Source organism: Scleropages formosus, chromosome 21 (assembly GCF_900964775.1).
Source record: "Scleropages formosus chromosome 21, fSclFor1.1, whole genome shotgun sequence".
Taxonomy (NCBI): domain Eukaryota; kingdom Metazoa; phylum Chordata; class Actinopteri; order Osteoglossiformes; family Osteoglossidae; genus Scleropages; species Scleropages formosus.
Window position 1 is genome coordinate 17,886,781 of NC_041826.1, and position 15,781 is coordinate 17,902,561.

Consider the following 15,781-nt stretch of genomic DNA (forward strand, 5'->3'; position numbering starts at 1 on the left):
GATGATTCTCCGGAGGTGGTCGAAAGAAGCAAATGGAAACTGAAACCGTTTAAGGAAGTGAGGTGAACGTGTTAATGAAGACACGGTGAGACTGAGGAAAACGAAAATATGCAACGGCTCAGATGTGTGTTTTCAAGAGGTCAAGATCTGCGTATGAAGTCGGGAGGAACATCCTGTCTCCATTTAAGAATTGCTTGTAATTGTAACATATTTAGGGATATTAATTTATTTTACTGAAATCAGATTTAATTTTCAACTGAGTATTTTAATGTGATCTATTCCCCACTGCTGGCTATAGTAGCCTTGAGTAAGGTACTTAATGTACCCTAAACTGCTCTAGTTAAATTACCCAGCTGTAAAAATGGGTAAATAATTGTAAGCTTGTAATTATTATAACGTTAACATTGTAAGTCCCTTTGGAGGAGAGTCAGTTAAATGAATTCTTAATACATTAACTGATTTATCTGACAATTTTGTTAAAGCAACTCACAGTATAGATAATTTGATTTCACAATGATTTACCTGTTTATAAAGCAAATGTGGTTGCTGGATTGATTGTTTGTACCTTGGTTAAGGGAACTGCGGCAGGAATGACGTTCGAACCAGGGACCCAGAGAGACCGCACATGTAAAAACTGCACTAACTCGGGTCTAATGTTTGCGGAGATGTCAGACGACCCAAGGAGAAAGTCTATTTTAGGGAATAAAATGTCTGCATCTCTTATCTAACATTAGTCTAAATTTTTCCTCTATCTTTAATATCAGATTAGGATTTGATGGGTCTCCCAGCTCCCACTAAAGCACGATCAACCCAGTTGCCCCGTTCATAATTTTCTGATACTTCATAGCTGAAGTAATACAATACAAGAACAGCATGAGAGGAAGTAGAACCCCAAAGTAAAGGATCTGCACTACCATAGGAATTAGACAGATTAGAGTAGGTCCTATTGTGACTGAAGGACCATTATTACTTTGTAATAAAGTCTACTTGAATTTACAAGCTGTCTGGTGTGTGCTTTCTGGAAACCAGGACGGTAACCGGTGGGGAGAGACCTCACGGATGACAGGGTATTGCTGATGTTATCAAACGCGTTTGCTGAACGTAGAACATCATGTGGAGGCGGTCGGACCTGGAGCCGAGGGGGCGTGGTCAGCCAGTTTGGCCACGGAGTAAAAAAACAAAGTCAGAAACCGAGGAAGGGGTATCTATTGTGAGAGCTGCGTTATTGCGGCGCACCGTGTTGATTATAATAAACAACCAACCCAGCAAGTCAGGGCTCGTGTCCGTGCGCTGCAACGAGCGGAGCTCCTTCCGTTACGCGTAAGTAGCGCCTCGGTAACAACTTTTCTTCTCGACTCGGGACACAAGTGCGCACGTGTTGCAGCGTACACCGCGAACGTGCGCTCTTCAGTATCACTGCCTTTATGGAAGTAAGTAAGGCCCATGGAGTCCTCACCGAAGGGTTGGCGCTGAGGGGACCCGAGTGAGCGCTCTTCACCAGGCAGGAAACGCGCTTCTTCCTCTCCTGGTGTCGGGGGCGCGTTCGTCTCTGCAGAGTCACGAGCTCTGGTCGCGTTGGCTGTTCTGGCTGTGGCTGCGGGGTCCTTTTTTTCTATCGCTTTTGGAGCGGTGATCACATAGTTAAGCTGAAATTTCCCTCGGTTGGGAACAAGCTTTGTGAAACCCTAAGTGAACAAAGATATGTATCGTTATTTTTTTTATTGCCTGTAATTTAAAAGCCACAAAAGGTTACCTGGCTGTTGCACGAAGTTATGAACCGCGGAAGAAGGATTCGCTACTTGTTGTGGCTATTTAAATTTCAGAAAAAAAAAAACGTTCTTCAGTGATAACAACTGATCGGCTATTTAGGAACAAGAAATATCAGTAATATTGTTTGGCAGTGTTACATATGCTTATTCTTTATTTTGACTCCGTCAACTTTGACCAAACAAAACGACTCTCCTGTATGCAATGTAAATGTTTATATGATCTCCAAAAAAATACTACTACTAGGAGGTGATCTGGAATTGTGGATATTCGGATAAGTTTCATGCAACTACTTGTGTGATGAACACTGATTCCTGGTGGAAAGAAACAAACTGCACTAGAATCACGCGTCTGCATGTGCAGTAATGTAATGAACACACTCTTTTCTATGAGATGTACGGCACTTTGGAGAAAAATGTCTGCTAAATGAATAATAAATTTTAATAAATCTTGAAACTGAACAGGGAGGGGAGGGAGTCCGAGTTTGAAACATTGTACTTTGCCTAGTGTAATAATTTAAATAAAAGTTCTTTCATGTTTCTCTCCGCATTAACCCTAATATGAAGCTGTTGTTGGGGGGGGAGAGTCATAGTGGTGTTAGGCTATCTCTGCGTGGGGGGGGGGACGACGACACCGGACCGACCCCCCCCCAATATGTGCGGGTTCTATTGCGGCGGGGTTGAGCGCTTTTCAGTGGTGTCCCGTGTCGCCACCAGGGGTCGCAGTCGTTCAGCAGTGTGGGACACTATGGATGCATAAAGGCTGTTGGTGGCACCACAATAAACGGGTTATGAAAACTGTATAACAACTTAAACATTAATGATAAAAAGGCAGCAGAAAGTGTATGTTTGTTTATTAATTTCCCCCAAAGCAGTGTACAGCTAATGCTCAGAACTTCAGATTTTGGACCCCAGGGACCTGGGTTCGACTGACTCCTACTGCTGCCCTAGCCTTGGAGGTGGAACTGATTAATCTGGCACTTATGTTGAATTGCTCCAGTGAAAAAAAACAGAGCAGTATAATTGGATGTCACTTTGGAGAAAAGTGTAAGCTAAATTAGCTACAAATAAATAGTACAGCAGGCTGTAGGTAATAATAGAAAGGGACAGCAGGTAGCAGAGTGATTAGAGCTGCTGAGATTTACTATTTAAACAGCTGGGGTAATTTTGCTCAGGGGTACTACAGCGGGTGGCAGAATGTACCCCTGAGCAAAATTACCCCAGCTGTTTAAATAGGTAAATCTCCTGCATGTACTTTAGTTTACAAACATTACACTGGTATTTTAGAGAAAAATAAATTTAAATCTTTTTTTTAAAAAAAAAGACTATAAGCAATAGTTAGTGTTATGCCACTTAATGTTTTTCACTTAATGTTTTAACAAGTGTAACATTCTCACCTTACATTTATTCATTTAGCAGATGCTTCTCCCCAAAGTGCCGTACTTCTCAGCGAAAATACAAATTTGTGCATTATATTATGAGAAAGATGTAGTTGCAGATGTGATTCTTAAGTAAACCTAGTTTGTTACTTTCCATCTGATGCACCGATGGTCATCGCACGAGTAGGTGCATAAAACACAGGATAGATGAATTCTGATCACCTTCCTACAATTTTTTATTTTTTTATTTATTTTTTTTTTTTTGAAAGATGCACAAACATTTACATGCATTACAGGAGTAGCGGCTGTGTAAACGCTTATCTGGGGATGATCACAAATGTACGGTGCATAAACATTTACACCATACATGAGCTGGAGAGATCTTTGGCGAAGTGAGTCTGGAAAAGGTGAATTTTCAGACCCTTATTGAATATAGACAGTTTCAGCAGTTCTGAGCAAGAGGTGGAGGTAGTTCCACCACAACGGAGCCAGAACGAAGAACTTCTATGCTTTACTTTTCGTGCGGGGGACCACCAAGCAAGCAGAAGTAGACGAGTGAAGGGGTGTAGCGGTTGATCAAGTCTTGTAAATAGCTACGAGCAATTTTACTGATGCATTTGTAGGCAATAACCAAGGTGTTAAATTTGATCCGGGCAGCTATAGGAAGCCAGTGCAGAGAAATGAGTAGAGGAAATACATGGGAATGCTTTGGCAAGTCAGACACAACTCGTGCAGCGGTGTTCTGTATCAGCTGCAGAAGTTTGATGGCAGTAGCGGGATGGCCACACAGGAGAGAGATGCAGTATCCAGACAGGATGTCACTATGGACTGGAGAAGTAGTTGGGCAGAGGCACTTGTGAGGTTAGGACGGATCCTGCGGATATTATGCAGGATGAATCTGCAGGTCCGAGTTGTGGCTTCGATGTGCTGAGGGAAAGATAAACTAGAGTCAGTCGTCACTCCCAGACTCTTAGCCAAGGAGATAGACAAAATGAGTGAGTTGTCCAGTTTCATCGATAGATCGTGACAGGAGGACAGGCCAGCTGGGAGGTGAAGAATCTCTGCTTTGGAGAGGTTGAGTTGGAGATGGTGCTCAGACATCCGTGCGGAGATGTCCGACAGGCTGGCGGCAATACGTGCAGAAGTGTCTGATGCTCCAGGTGGAAAGGAGAGAAAGAGCTGGGTATCAGCAGCATAGCAGTGGTATTTGACTCTATGGGAGGCTATGACTGGGCTAAGGGAGGAGATGTAGCTCGAGAAGAGAAGAGGACCCAGTACCGAGCCCTGCAGGATACCGGTTGAGAGAGGCAGAGGATCTTGCAGCATCCAAAATTTCAATATCTGCACTGCTTTATGGAATGGATTAATTTTGTAAATTGAGTGATGTCTGAACCGTGAAAACATTAGTGAAACTCTCACATGCCACAGCTTGAAGCTCCCTGCCACAAGTTGTCTAGTTAGAGAGGACCATTGCCTCTAGTCAAATAGGCTGCCATGAATGCCTGTGCTGGTCCATTGAAATGAGTAGTATTTTCAAAGTCAAAGCAACTATGTTGTTCCACCTATAGATGAGTTACGCATAGAGGAGAATGAAATTTTGTTTCTTTGCACCTCTGTGCCACAGAGAACATCTAGTGCAGTTTGTTACAAGTGCAATACACAGACCAGGATCAGGTGACAATATACATACAGTGGAACCTCGGAACTCGAATGAGTTGTTTGAGGAAAAAAATGTCTCGGAACTCGAACCGATGAACCTTTCAGGCTAAAACCTGTCGGACGCGTGATGCGTCTTTCTTCCTGTAAAACAAAGGGTGCGTATGACACGTATGACTCTGTATGAGTCAGTCTTGCCTGAAAACTCGTAGAGTGAACATCTCGCTGAATTGTGCTGTGAATTTCCACGTGTTTTTGTGGTTTTTTTTTATATCTTATATTAAATAAGCCATCATGGGTCCTAAAAAGGTTAATAGTGAAAGCAATCAGCCAAAAAAGAAAATAGCGAGAGCCACGATAGAGGTTAAAAGGGAAATAATTGAAAAACACAATAGAGGTGTTTGCGTGGTTGATTTGGCTGCACAGTATGGAATGCCTCAATCTACGATTTGCACTATACTGAAAAATAAAGAGACCATCAAAGCAGCTGATGTTGCTAGAGGAGTGAAATCTATTACAAGGCAAAGACCACAGGTAATTGATAAGGTTGAGAAAAACTCCTGTTAATTTGGATAAACAAAAAAAAACATTTAGCCCGTGATAGTATATCAGAGGCAATAATATGTGAAAAAGCAAGGATGCTCCATGCTGACCTCGTGAAAGACTGCCCTGGAACGAGTGATGATAGTGAGCCTTTCAAGGCTAGTAGGGGGTGCTTCGAGAAATTCAAGAAAAGGAGTGGCATTCATAGTGTGGTGAGGAGTGGGGAGGCTTCCAGTGCATCAGGTATGTATGTATGTATGTATGTATGTATGTATGTATGTATGTATATAGGTTTAAATAGGCAATCGTTTAGGGGTCTGGAATGGATTTATCCAATTTATATTATTTCTTATGGGAAAAATTGATTCAGAATTCAAACACCCTCCTGGAATGAATTAAGTTCGAGTTCCGAGGTTCCACTGTAATAATAAAGATTTACATATACAATACAAAAAGGAAAAACTGTAAAGGACATGTAATTTACACTGTAGTGCCATAGACAGTGAAACACTAGACAGGTGTTGAAAGCCTTCTGACTCAATGGTCCCCTCTTCTGTCAGTATTCTGATGTTAAACATGTAAAAATAGGCCCAGAAAGTGTTAAGTAGGGAGGTACATGTAATAAAACTTCAATCACACCCAATGATTAAACTTAAGTCTCCAAAACTGTACATGGACTTTTTTCTTTTTTTTGCTTTATAGCATTGTTTGGCTTTTTTCTTTCTTCCAGAAGTGTTTGAATTCCACCACCCTTGACAGCCAGTGAAAGCCAGTCAACGGAGCAGCGTGAAGGCGCCGTAAAGGCGCCATGCGGGCTACGTCATGGCTGGAGAGCAGATGGATGCAAATGCCTTCAGAGAAAGACCAGAACCGAACAAATTCATATTATGACAATTGCCAGCACGTCGATAATGGAAATAGGACTTCTGCCGACAACTGCAACTATGTTGGACAGTCTCAGTCGGCCCTGTACAACACTGGATCTGCATATGCTGGAAAGTATTCCTTACACTCTGGAAGTGTTGCAGATGAAAGTCCTTGGAATGCCCTAGGACAGATTAGGCAGGCAGAACCTGTTCATTTGTCTTTGGATTCCCCATCTAAACAAAAAAGTTACCAACTGAATGGTGGGATTGTAGTTCCCCTGGAATCAAGAGACCAGTCTGTAACAAGTGTCCGTTGTGTTCCTCAATTGGGCCAAACTCTGCTTCAGAATGGAACTTTGGTCCCAAGTAGACAAAATCCACAAGGACTGGAAATTACACAAGAAATGCAGCCCTGTTTCTCCAGCCTTGCTATGTGCAATATACCACAAGGGCACATGAATAACTGTTTTAGTGGTCCTCATTTTCAGAGGCTGATGGACAGTGGGCAGGTAACAACTGCAAACTCTTCCTTTGCTCAATTACCTCACCCTGTAGAGTGGAATTCACCCTACCACTACATGCAGTGGCAGAGCCCTATGGCAGGTGGTATGGTGAATAACAGGTATGTCACACCAAGCAGCAGCAGGCAGAGATCAGATTCCACCAAGGCAGTTCCTTCTGGCCGTGGGCGCGTTGCTCCTCACGCTCGCCAGGCAACAGGCCCCAAACCCAGACTGAGGAAGGCAAATATGAGCGCGGGTACAAAGAGCAGTGAACAAGGAACCATTGGTAGTCAAACAACTGGAGATGGTAGCAGGGGTGGTGTCAATAGAGTGCTGTGCCAGAATCAATCTGTGGCTCCTCCTCCAACTATGTTCTTGAACTCTAATTTGGAAATTGTTGGTGTCAGTTCTCCTCAGAACATCCACATGGCGCATCCAAACTCTTCTGCTGTACCTTCAGCTGATGGATTTAGTGGTTTTTTACAACTTCTGCTTCAGACAAATACCACCCCAGATGGGATCAGCAGTACAAATAGAAGCACGGTCCGTGGGAGCTGCAGTGAGGCTAACCAGAAACACTCTGCAGGTGTAGAAGTGCCTCTCCTGAGTTCTGGTCCTGGTCTGTCTGCTGCTAAAGGAAATAGCTCAAACAGTTCTACCTCATGCACCAGTCATGGATATTCCCAGACCTACGTTGGGCAGCTACCCCAAAACAGATTAACTAAGGCCAATGGTGGTGTTATGACTTGTGACTCTGGTTTCATGCAACAGAGAGATTTTGTTGGCATGTCATGTCCCCGGCCAGCAGTGCAACAACAAAAAACATTACAACCGCTGGTGGGTTCTGGGATGACAGGGTCTTCTTTGTGTCAACTAAATGCAGGGTCTCTTGCAAGTGTATGTCATACTGTTGGCCATCCTTCAGCATGTACTGATGAAAATGGCAATACAGCTCATCCTGGTGCCGCAACTGGTAGCAGTGGGCAACAGTCTCATACAGACCAATTCCTGCAGCCTCTCAGCCAGCAGAATAGTGGAAAGTGCCGGGGCTGTTTTGTCACTGCTACTGATGACAGGAAGGGAAGTGTGTTACCTGCTGATAATGTGATCACGGAGAGCCAGCCACCTGTCTGTTCTTTATCGACACAAGAGAGCACTGAAAGGGTCTCAGAGCAGTCTAAGGAGAACGGTAATATATCTAGAGAGCTTGATCGCACAAATATCTCAGATGATCAGAACATTGAGCTCCTGGTTTCAGAGACTTCTGCCAAAATGGATGTATTTAAATTGCCGAAAGCAAACGGCCAACAAAGCATGCCTGTTGGTATAGGTGGGCAAAAGGCCATTGCAGTTGTTCCACCTATATCGCAGCAGTCAAGTGTTATAGACAGGATAGAGTGTGCTGCTAGTGCAGAAGGTTGTTTGCCATGCAAGATTCAGAGTGCTTGGTCTCTCACTGGTGACAGTGATGGGAATAAGCCTCATGATGAAGGAAGCAATCTCCGCCTGTCCCAAAATGGAATGGATAAAGTGATCAGCGGTTCTTTCTCAGATGGAGTGGCATGCAGAGGAAAACCTGCTGAGATGGTTTCAAGCTTGTCAAACCAGCAACACTCTAAATCGACAAATCAAGGGACTCTCAATATGGGTAGCAGGAATGAAATATCCTGTTCCGAATTTCACAGCAACTCTGAGGGTACTGCCCGAAATAATCACAATAATAAGGATGATTTGGAGAATGTGTTCTGTTTATCAACAATTCCTGTCTCTGAGTGGACTATTGACAATTTACGTAAATTAATTGCTTACCTGGAGATTGTTGAAACACCAGCTAAGTATAATAAACGGGTTGTTAGTCAAATTATGGACCTTTTTTGGGGTGGTGACCAAAAAAATCTTCTGAATGCCTTATGTGTGGGACTTTACAGAACAATTTTTCATTATTGGGAAGTCTCCATTGACGAGAAAAATCCGGTTGTGTTGTCACAGTTTGACAATGCATGCATGAAAAAAATGGCAGAAAAATGTCACATTCTAGAACATGGTGCCACCTTCTCTGAGACAGCATACAAGTCATCCTGGTTGCATCTCAATGAGAAGCTAGATGATATAGACATGGAACATGGCTTTCCTATGTTTCCTAGCTTTGACGTAAAAATGCCTGGCAAAGGAAATCAGAGCTCTGAGCTTAATGCGATTGAACAAAGCAAAGTGATAGGACCTGTCACGAAGACAGTGGACATGGATTTACAGCAAATGGTGCTACGGGTCCCTGCCACAGAACTTCCTGATCCCCTGTCTTCAATAGAAATCAAAGTGCTTCCACTAGAGGATGCAAAGAAGTATTTTGACAGTATTGCAAGTGAAAGTGGTCTGACTGGAGAGAGACAAAACAAGGAGTTGGCACAAGACTCAGAGAAGAAAGATTCCCAAAATTATGTATATTGTTGTATCTCGAAATGGATTGAAGTACTAAACGGACAAGAAGAGAACTCATTGTGCAGATGCCAGAGTCAGGGTAGTCAAAAAATGGAAACTAGTGATGTTTCGTTAAAGGAGAAACTGGAAGTTACAGTAGAAAGCCCCTTGGAATTATCAAGTGGAGATCAAGTCATCATAAAACAAGAGAACAAGGGGCTGGATACCAGAAAGGACATCAAAACCATAACTAAGGAATGTTCAGTGGGAATAGAGGCTGTCCAGCAATCAGATGACAAAAAAAGTATTTCAAAGCTTCAAATTTTGTCACCTGCTGGTGAAATTGGCTTAAATGTGGTTGAAATAAAAGTAGAAGATCTGAATTTGTGTCATATGGAGGTTGCTGAAGTAGAGGCCTCACCATCTTTTCAAACAGGGAGTACAATTCCATGGATTTCAGAACTGCACAATCCAGGTTGTATGAATGTGAATAACTGTTTTGACAATGGAGATGCCAAGAAGATGGGAACAGACACAACTGTTGACAGAAGAAAGTTCTCAAATATCTCAGAGCCTCCAAAAAGCCTAGGGGGATTTGAACCAGTCTCCTTAAGACAAAGATTTTGCCATCGACTTTGTCCCAAGGAGAGACTCAAACACAGAGATGAGAGAGAATGGAAAGAAGGCGAGTGTAAGGAGAAACAAAAAAGAACTTTGCACTCCAAACTGCCTGTTCAAAATCTTTTGCACAGAACAACTGAAAAGGAGGGAGAAAAGGTGTCTGCATGCCCTCAGTCAGTACCCGGGATTAAAACTCATGATGAGTGCAACAATCGTTCAATTGTAAAAGTTGGGCACAAGCAAAAATCTAAAAAGGGCGAGTCCCAGGTCCTGTCGGATGTTCCTAAACGATGTGTAAGAAACTGTGGTAAACATAGACACGCAGCTAACGGTGAGGTTGGAAAAAAACTGAAAAAGGAAATCTCTCCGAAAGGCACAGCAGCAACAGAAAGCAGCACAATTGTCAGTCTGACTTTATATGGGTCTTCCCTCCAACCTGATCATAAAACTCATTTGTTTCAGCCCAACAAATCCATCCCGCCTGCAACAATTAGCTTAAATATTAGTCCCCACGACAAAAGTATTTCCGAAAAAGACTGGGTGAAAAATAGCCAGGCAAAGCAAAGGGTCTATTCGAGCTGGAAAAGCAGTTGGATTCCTCAAAAGGACCCTTCAGACACGAAAGTATTGCATTCCACAAGAAATGGCAAGGAAAAAGCACGTACACGCAAACCTAAAGAGACTAATACTCCAAACGTTGCTCTATCCGAACCAAACAAAGGCTCGCTTCTCAAAATGAAACCACCACCCTCATGTTCTGATTTGCCGGCAGAAGCAATAGATAAGCGAGAAAAAGACGCAAATAAATCGCATGCTGCTCCTTCCAAACCGATCCGTAAAGGAGAGGACAGAGCAGTCCTCGGTAGTGACAAACAGACTCTGCTGTGTTCCATGAAGGAGAAGCCTCAGCTTCCTCTAACAGCAATCAAGAGGAAACAATCCGAAAAGGGGCAGAATGCACATGTTTCAAAGCAGTCCCGTCTCCAACAGTCCAGGAGATGCAATTCCGTAGAGAGATGTAAATACGAGATTGGGAATCCAGCGTTGATGCCATCCCCAGTGCACAAGAATATCCTGAAATTCAAGCTCCTGCACAAGTCTTTTGACCTCAGAGAAGCTGAAGACTATGAGATGGAAAAGAAACTTTTCAGACAATCTAAGAGTAAGCATTACTGACATCTGTTGTGTGAAAACCTCCGCGGTGGCCCTCACCTACTTTCTGTTGTATTAATTACATTATAAATTCCTTAGAGACACCCAAGCCTCAGGAATTGGAAGAATCAACCAGACAGAAGACAGCAACCTGGAAAATTAAAGGTAAGTGGACTTTATTTTTTTTTTAAATTGTATACATGATCTTTTCAGGGGAAATCTGAAGATCTGAACATCCTGTAAATTGCAGGTCCATGGTCCCATAATTTAGAGAAGAAAGAGCCAGTTTCTGACATCTATTCATCCAGAATGACCGTGCCATCCCATACAGCCTATGAAGAATACAGAAGACAATCCCTGGCAAAGACTAGAAAATGAGGAAACTACTTAATGTGAACGGCAAGGATTCAAAACCAAGAGAAGACTTTCTACATAACTGCAATCTTCTTCTCTAAAAAGCTTTTTCCTAGTGTGACAAGAAGTTTGTTTTAAAAATGTGGCTGCTATCCTCCCCCCCTCCCCCCCCTAGAATTTTGTACAAGGGAAAGACAAAATAAACTTTTTTTCAAATTTAAATGCAGACATCAGTGTTGGCTTACATTATTATATTTTTCTCTCATATACTGCATAATTGTAGACGACAAAGCATCTGCATTTTGTTTGGATCCACATGGGTTTTCAGAGCTTCAGTGCATCTCATGTGTCTTTCAGGTATTCCATTCTTCCATTATTTGAGACATTTTTTACTTTAGAATGAATTTCAGAATTTTAAATAATGCAAATGTGTCATATGAGAGAAAATAAAAAAAAAAAACTAAGCAGCAATGACGGTATGCCTTAAATGTACAACTGATTCTGCACATGTGTTCTGTAACTGGTGCGGAAGGCCCGTTGTGTGAGAAGCAGGCTGTACCAGGCACCAGGTTAGAGGTTATCTAAAATGAATGCAAGATGTGCATACCAAGAGGTTGTTGTAAAGGCCGGTGGTCCTGCACTGCCTGGAGCGAGGTCAGTTTAAGGTGAGCTGAGTGATGGGGGTTGGACGGCTCAGCTTCAGGGTGAGGGGTTTTGAGAACAAAGGAGTGGAAATTTACTAGAAGAAGAGAAGTGGACACACCTGTTGTGTAATGCCCTGTAATGAATTATCTATGAGCTTGACAAATAAAAGCAGGCAATCAAGACTGATCACGGAGGCACCCAATTTCTAGGGCTCTCTCATCAGCTGATGTCTTGAGAGAAGCCTTTGTGTGTCTGAGTGTGTTTCTGTCAGGGTCTCCTATGGCTGAATGGGAAAGAGGAAAAATTTCTTTCACAGTCATGCAGTGAGCAACCTGGCTGTGTTCATGACAAAATATTTGAGCTGCCTTTGCATTGTTGATAGCTATATATGTCTCATTCCAAAATGTAATCAATGTGATATTGGCTGTGGGAGGGAACATAAGTAAGATGCAGGCAGAAAACTTATATAATTGTGAAGCAAGATCTGGAAGTTCAAACTAGCTAACCTGGCCTTTCATGTCTAACCTATTCTCCAGCTCTTAATATTGGAGTAAGACCATCTTCAGAAAGCAGATCTTTCTCAAATTCTGATCATGGTTTTAATCTTTAGGGTGATGTTTAGGTATCACATTCTTTGTTATTCCAGCTATGGAACTTCCCATAACACAGTATACCCAGGCATAGTGAAAATGGGAGACAAAAAGAAACTTTTGTTCTATAGAAGGTAAATTTGCAGGCACCTGACAGAGGGTGAGATGAGGTTCAACACTGGGTGATACCTAGACAAGACAAATATTGCTCTTTTTTTCACAGAGTGGATTCTGTTTCATAAGGAAGCGGGCTATCTCTGGGTCGCAATAGTTGTGTAATGTTAACATTTCTCAAATGATTAATGAATTAATAATTTTATATTATAATAGCATTTTAAGAAAGCTAAGAAGTTGTAACTTCAAGATCCAAGTGTGTTTTCATGTGTGGACGTGTGGCTTTGTGTGGATGGAGTTGTAGTGCTGAAGGCAATGATGATTATGTTTATATACAGAGACAGCGCTGTAAAAATTTTGTGTGAAGTTTTGCTGGTGGAATAAGAGAACCAGGAGCACCATAATATTCAACATGGGGGGTAATGGTGACAAAAAATATAAAGCACCAGCACCTGACATGCTTACTGGTTCGGCAAAGGTAACGCATAAGAAGGGAAGTCCGCTGCAATAGAGCAGACTCCCTTGTGACCAATAGTATTGATGGTACAGCAAGTAGAAGGACAAGAGAATGAAGGGACACATAGGAAGAATAGATGGCAAAGGAGGAGGAAGTTTGATCAGCTGCCACTGCCCTGTGTCTCGTGTCCAACTGCGCTGGATTAGACCCAGGGAGAATGGGCTGAGGGCTATCACCCAGACCTAGAGCTGTAGAAGCTGACTCGGAGGTCAAACGTGAGGATGAAGAAGACGCCCTAGATCTACCACGTGGGATGATGACCCCCCCCCAGCCGAGCTCAAATGCAGATTCCTCTGGTTACCTTTTCCAACCCCCGTGATGACCAACATCCCATCATCCACATACAGCGTAATGTGACATGTGCAAAGAGGAAGACAAGGCATGGCATGAAGCTAGGTGAAAGAGTACGTGTAAAACAGAGCTGAGCTTGGAAAATACAATGTAAACAACCATTAATGAATATGTAAATGATTGCAAGAATAAACAGAGCAGCAAGAGAGCTCTTCCATCAGCTGATGATGTCATGAAAAGTCTTTGTGTGTCTGGGTGTATTTCTTTCAGTGTCTCCTACGGGTGAACGGGAAAGAGCAAAATTTCTTTCACACTGGACAATTGAGAAGATCCAGGATATCATCAAGGACCTGCCAGACCCGAAAGAGGTTGCTGGAACCAGCTCAAAGGCGACTTTTCCCCTGATGTCCAGCATGATTTTGCTAACTTGATGGGGCAATGGACAAACCTCATGGACAGTGTCTGTGTCAATTACCCTCGTCGTACAGATTGGAATCAGATTAACGCAACCAGGCAAAGCACCGATGAGCTCGTATTGTGCATGACTGGAGAAGGCAGAATGTACTGAAAGTCCTTTTGGTTAACAGTCTTTGATCAGTCATCTGCAAATGTGTCACCATAACCTGCATCACCTGGGAAGATGCTGAACTGACACAAGTTTGGAATCATGTGACCCATGCAGAACAACACTGTTTCAAAGGACAAAGTGATGGAGAAAAAAGCTTGCAGCACTGCAGATTCTGTACTACCAAGGTATGAAATGCTGCAAAAAGCCTTTGAAACTGTAAGAAACCAAACTCTTAGGACTGTAGGAGACTGGGGAATCAGTAGCTCTTCAAAACCACACGCCTTCAGACCTTCTGATGGCTGCACAAGGCGGCATGTGCAATTTAATCGGCGCTGAATGTTGGACCTAGATCCCCGATGCCATGCATTCTGCACATGACTTAACCGTTCATATCTCATTATCAGTCATAATGAGATTGATAACATTTATAAGGAATATGGGTTGTTTGATCATAGCTGAAACAGTTGGTTTGATAACACAACCCAACAAAAGCTTTCAAAGTTCTTTTTTGCATTGATTATGATTATAAAGTTTTCTGGTTACAAAAATACTAGTCCTTCTCGAGTGTGAGTTTTGACCTCAGAATCTTGTTTTCACTATTTATATGAACTTTTTGAAGAATTTGAGAATTTTCTCCCACATATATAAGGAACGCTGTACTGAGAGATTTTAAACGTCATTTATTCTGGAAGAAATTTCTCTCTCCCCGGAACTGATCAGCTGCAGGAGCCCTCTTCATCTTAACACAAAACACTCAGACACACACACACACACACTAAAACAGCTTGTCGCAGGAAGCCAAAGCCTAACCCGGCAACACAGGGTGCAAGGCTGGAGGGGGAGGGGACACACCCAGGATGGGACGCCAGTCCATCTCAAGGCACCCCAAGCAGGACTCGAACCCCAGACCCACCAGAGAGCAGGCACAGGCCCAACCCACTGCGCTCCCGCGCACCCCCAAAACACAAAGGTTTTTCACGACAACGTCGGCTGATGGGAAACCCCTTAACAATCAGGTGTTTCCCCGATCGTTCCTATCACCCTTTTTTATTTTGCAAGGTTCGTACATAGTGGTTAGAGCTATTGCTTTTGGACCCAAAGGTCACAGGTTTGAATCCCACCTCTGGGTCTAGTACCATTAAGCAATGTACTTACCCTAAATTGCTCTAGTAAAATTACCCAGCTCTATAAATGGGTAAATGATTGTAAGAATTGTGACCTTAACATTGTAAGCTGCTTTGGAGAAAAGTGTCAGCTAAATGAATAAACGTAAATGCACTTGTAGGTGGTACAACAGGTGTGTCCGTACTTTCCCTCTTAGGAGTAGTTCTTCGTTCTCAGTTTCCGCTCACGCGGGCGGAAATAGCCAACCCCGGCATTCCTGTTCTTCTTAAATAGGCCAAGCTCCCAGGTTAGGCAGAAACATCTGCCTCTGATAACATCTCGGTATGCAAACCGGACCACATTCATGCCTTTATCAGGTCACCTGGGCCTAGTGCTTGTTACAGCCTGTTTCACAGTGATTTTCCATTTCATAGCGCAGTACACAGCCTTCAAACACATTACAAAGAAATATCACCAGTTACTATGCTTAACAATTTCTAGGGCTAATAAATTTGAACATGTGGAAGAAATAACGGTTAGATGGAAAATCAGAGTAGCATAGAAAACTTTCCTTTGATGCCTTGTACACGGGAGAGTCTCTGTTTCTGAGAGTCTCCCTGAGCAAAGCATACAGCAGTTATTTATACACAGCTACGCTATACAGTCACTTCCTCCAGTAATCTTCCTCGTGCTA

At 42.8% G+C, this 15,781-nt stretch overlaps 1 protein-coding gene across 4 annotated transcripts; it reads left to right on the forward strand.

Moving 5' to 3' along the window:
* Positions 1-1,169: 1,169 nt before the first annotated feature.
* LOC108920777 (uncharacterized) lies at positions 1,170-11,442 on the forward strand. Of its 4 annotated transcripts, none has more exons than XM_018729812.2 (4): positions 1,170-1,320; positions 6,075-10,914; positions 11,004-11,069; positions 11,155-11,442. In XM_018729812.2, the coding sequence occupies exons 2-4, from the start codon at positions 6,153-6,155 to the stop codon at positions 11,280-11,282; spliced, it is 4,956 nt and encodes a 1,651-aa protein (XP_018585328.1). In that variant the 5' UTR covers positions 1,170-1,320; positions 6,075-6,152; the 3' UTR covers positions 11,283-11,442. The 4 variants fall into 4 exon arrangements, with proteins under 4 accessions (XP_018585328.1, XP_018585329.1, XP_018585330.1 ...); XM_018729813.2 differs by having other exon boundaries at positions 6,078-10,914; XM_018729814.1 differs by lacking the exon at positions 1,170-1,320 and adding an exon at positions 1,350-1,430.
* The last annotated feature ends 4,339 nt before the right edge of the window (positions 11,443-15,781 follow it).

Bases quoted from the DNA above. Each gene is read 5' to 3' on its own strand.
- LOC108920777 (XM_018729812.2), top strand. From the start codon at position 6,153: ATGCGGGCTACGTCATGGCTGGAGAGCAGATGGATGCAAATGCCTTCA. The intron at 10,915-11,003 runs GTAAGCATTACT...TAAATTCCTTAG, and splicing joins ACTTTTCAGACAATCTAAGA to AGACACCCAAGCCTCAGGAA. The intron at 11,070-11,154 runs GTAAGTGGACTT...TGTAAATTGCAG, and splicing joins AGCAACCTGGAAAATTAAAG to GTCCATGGTCCCATAATTTA.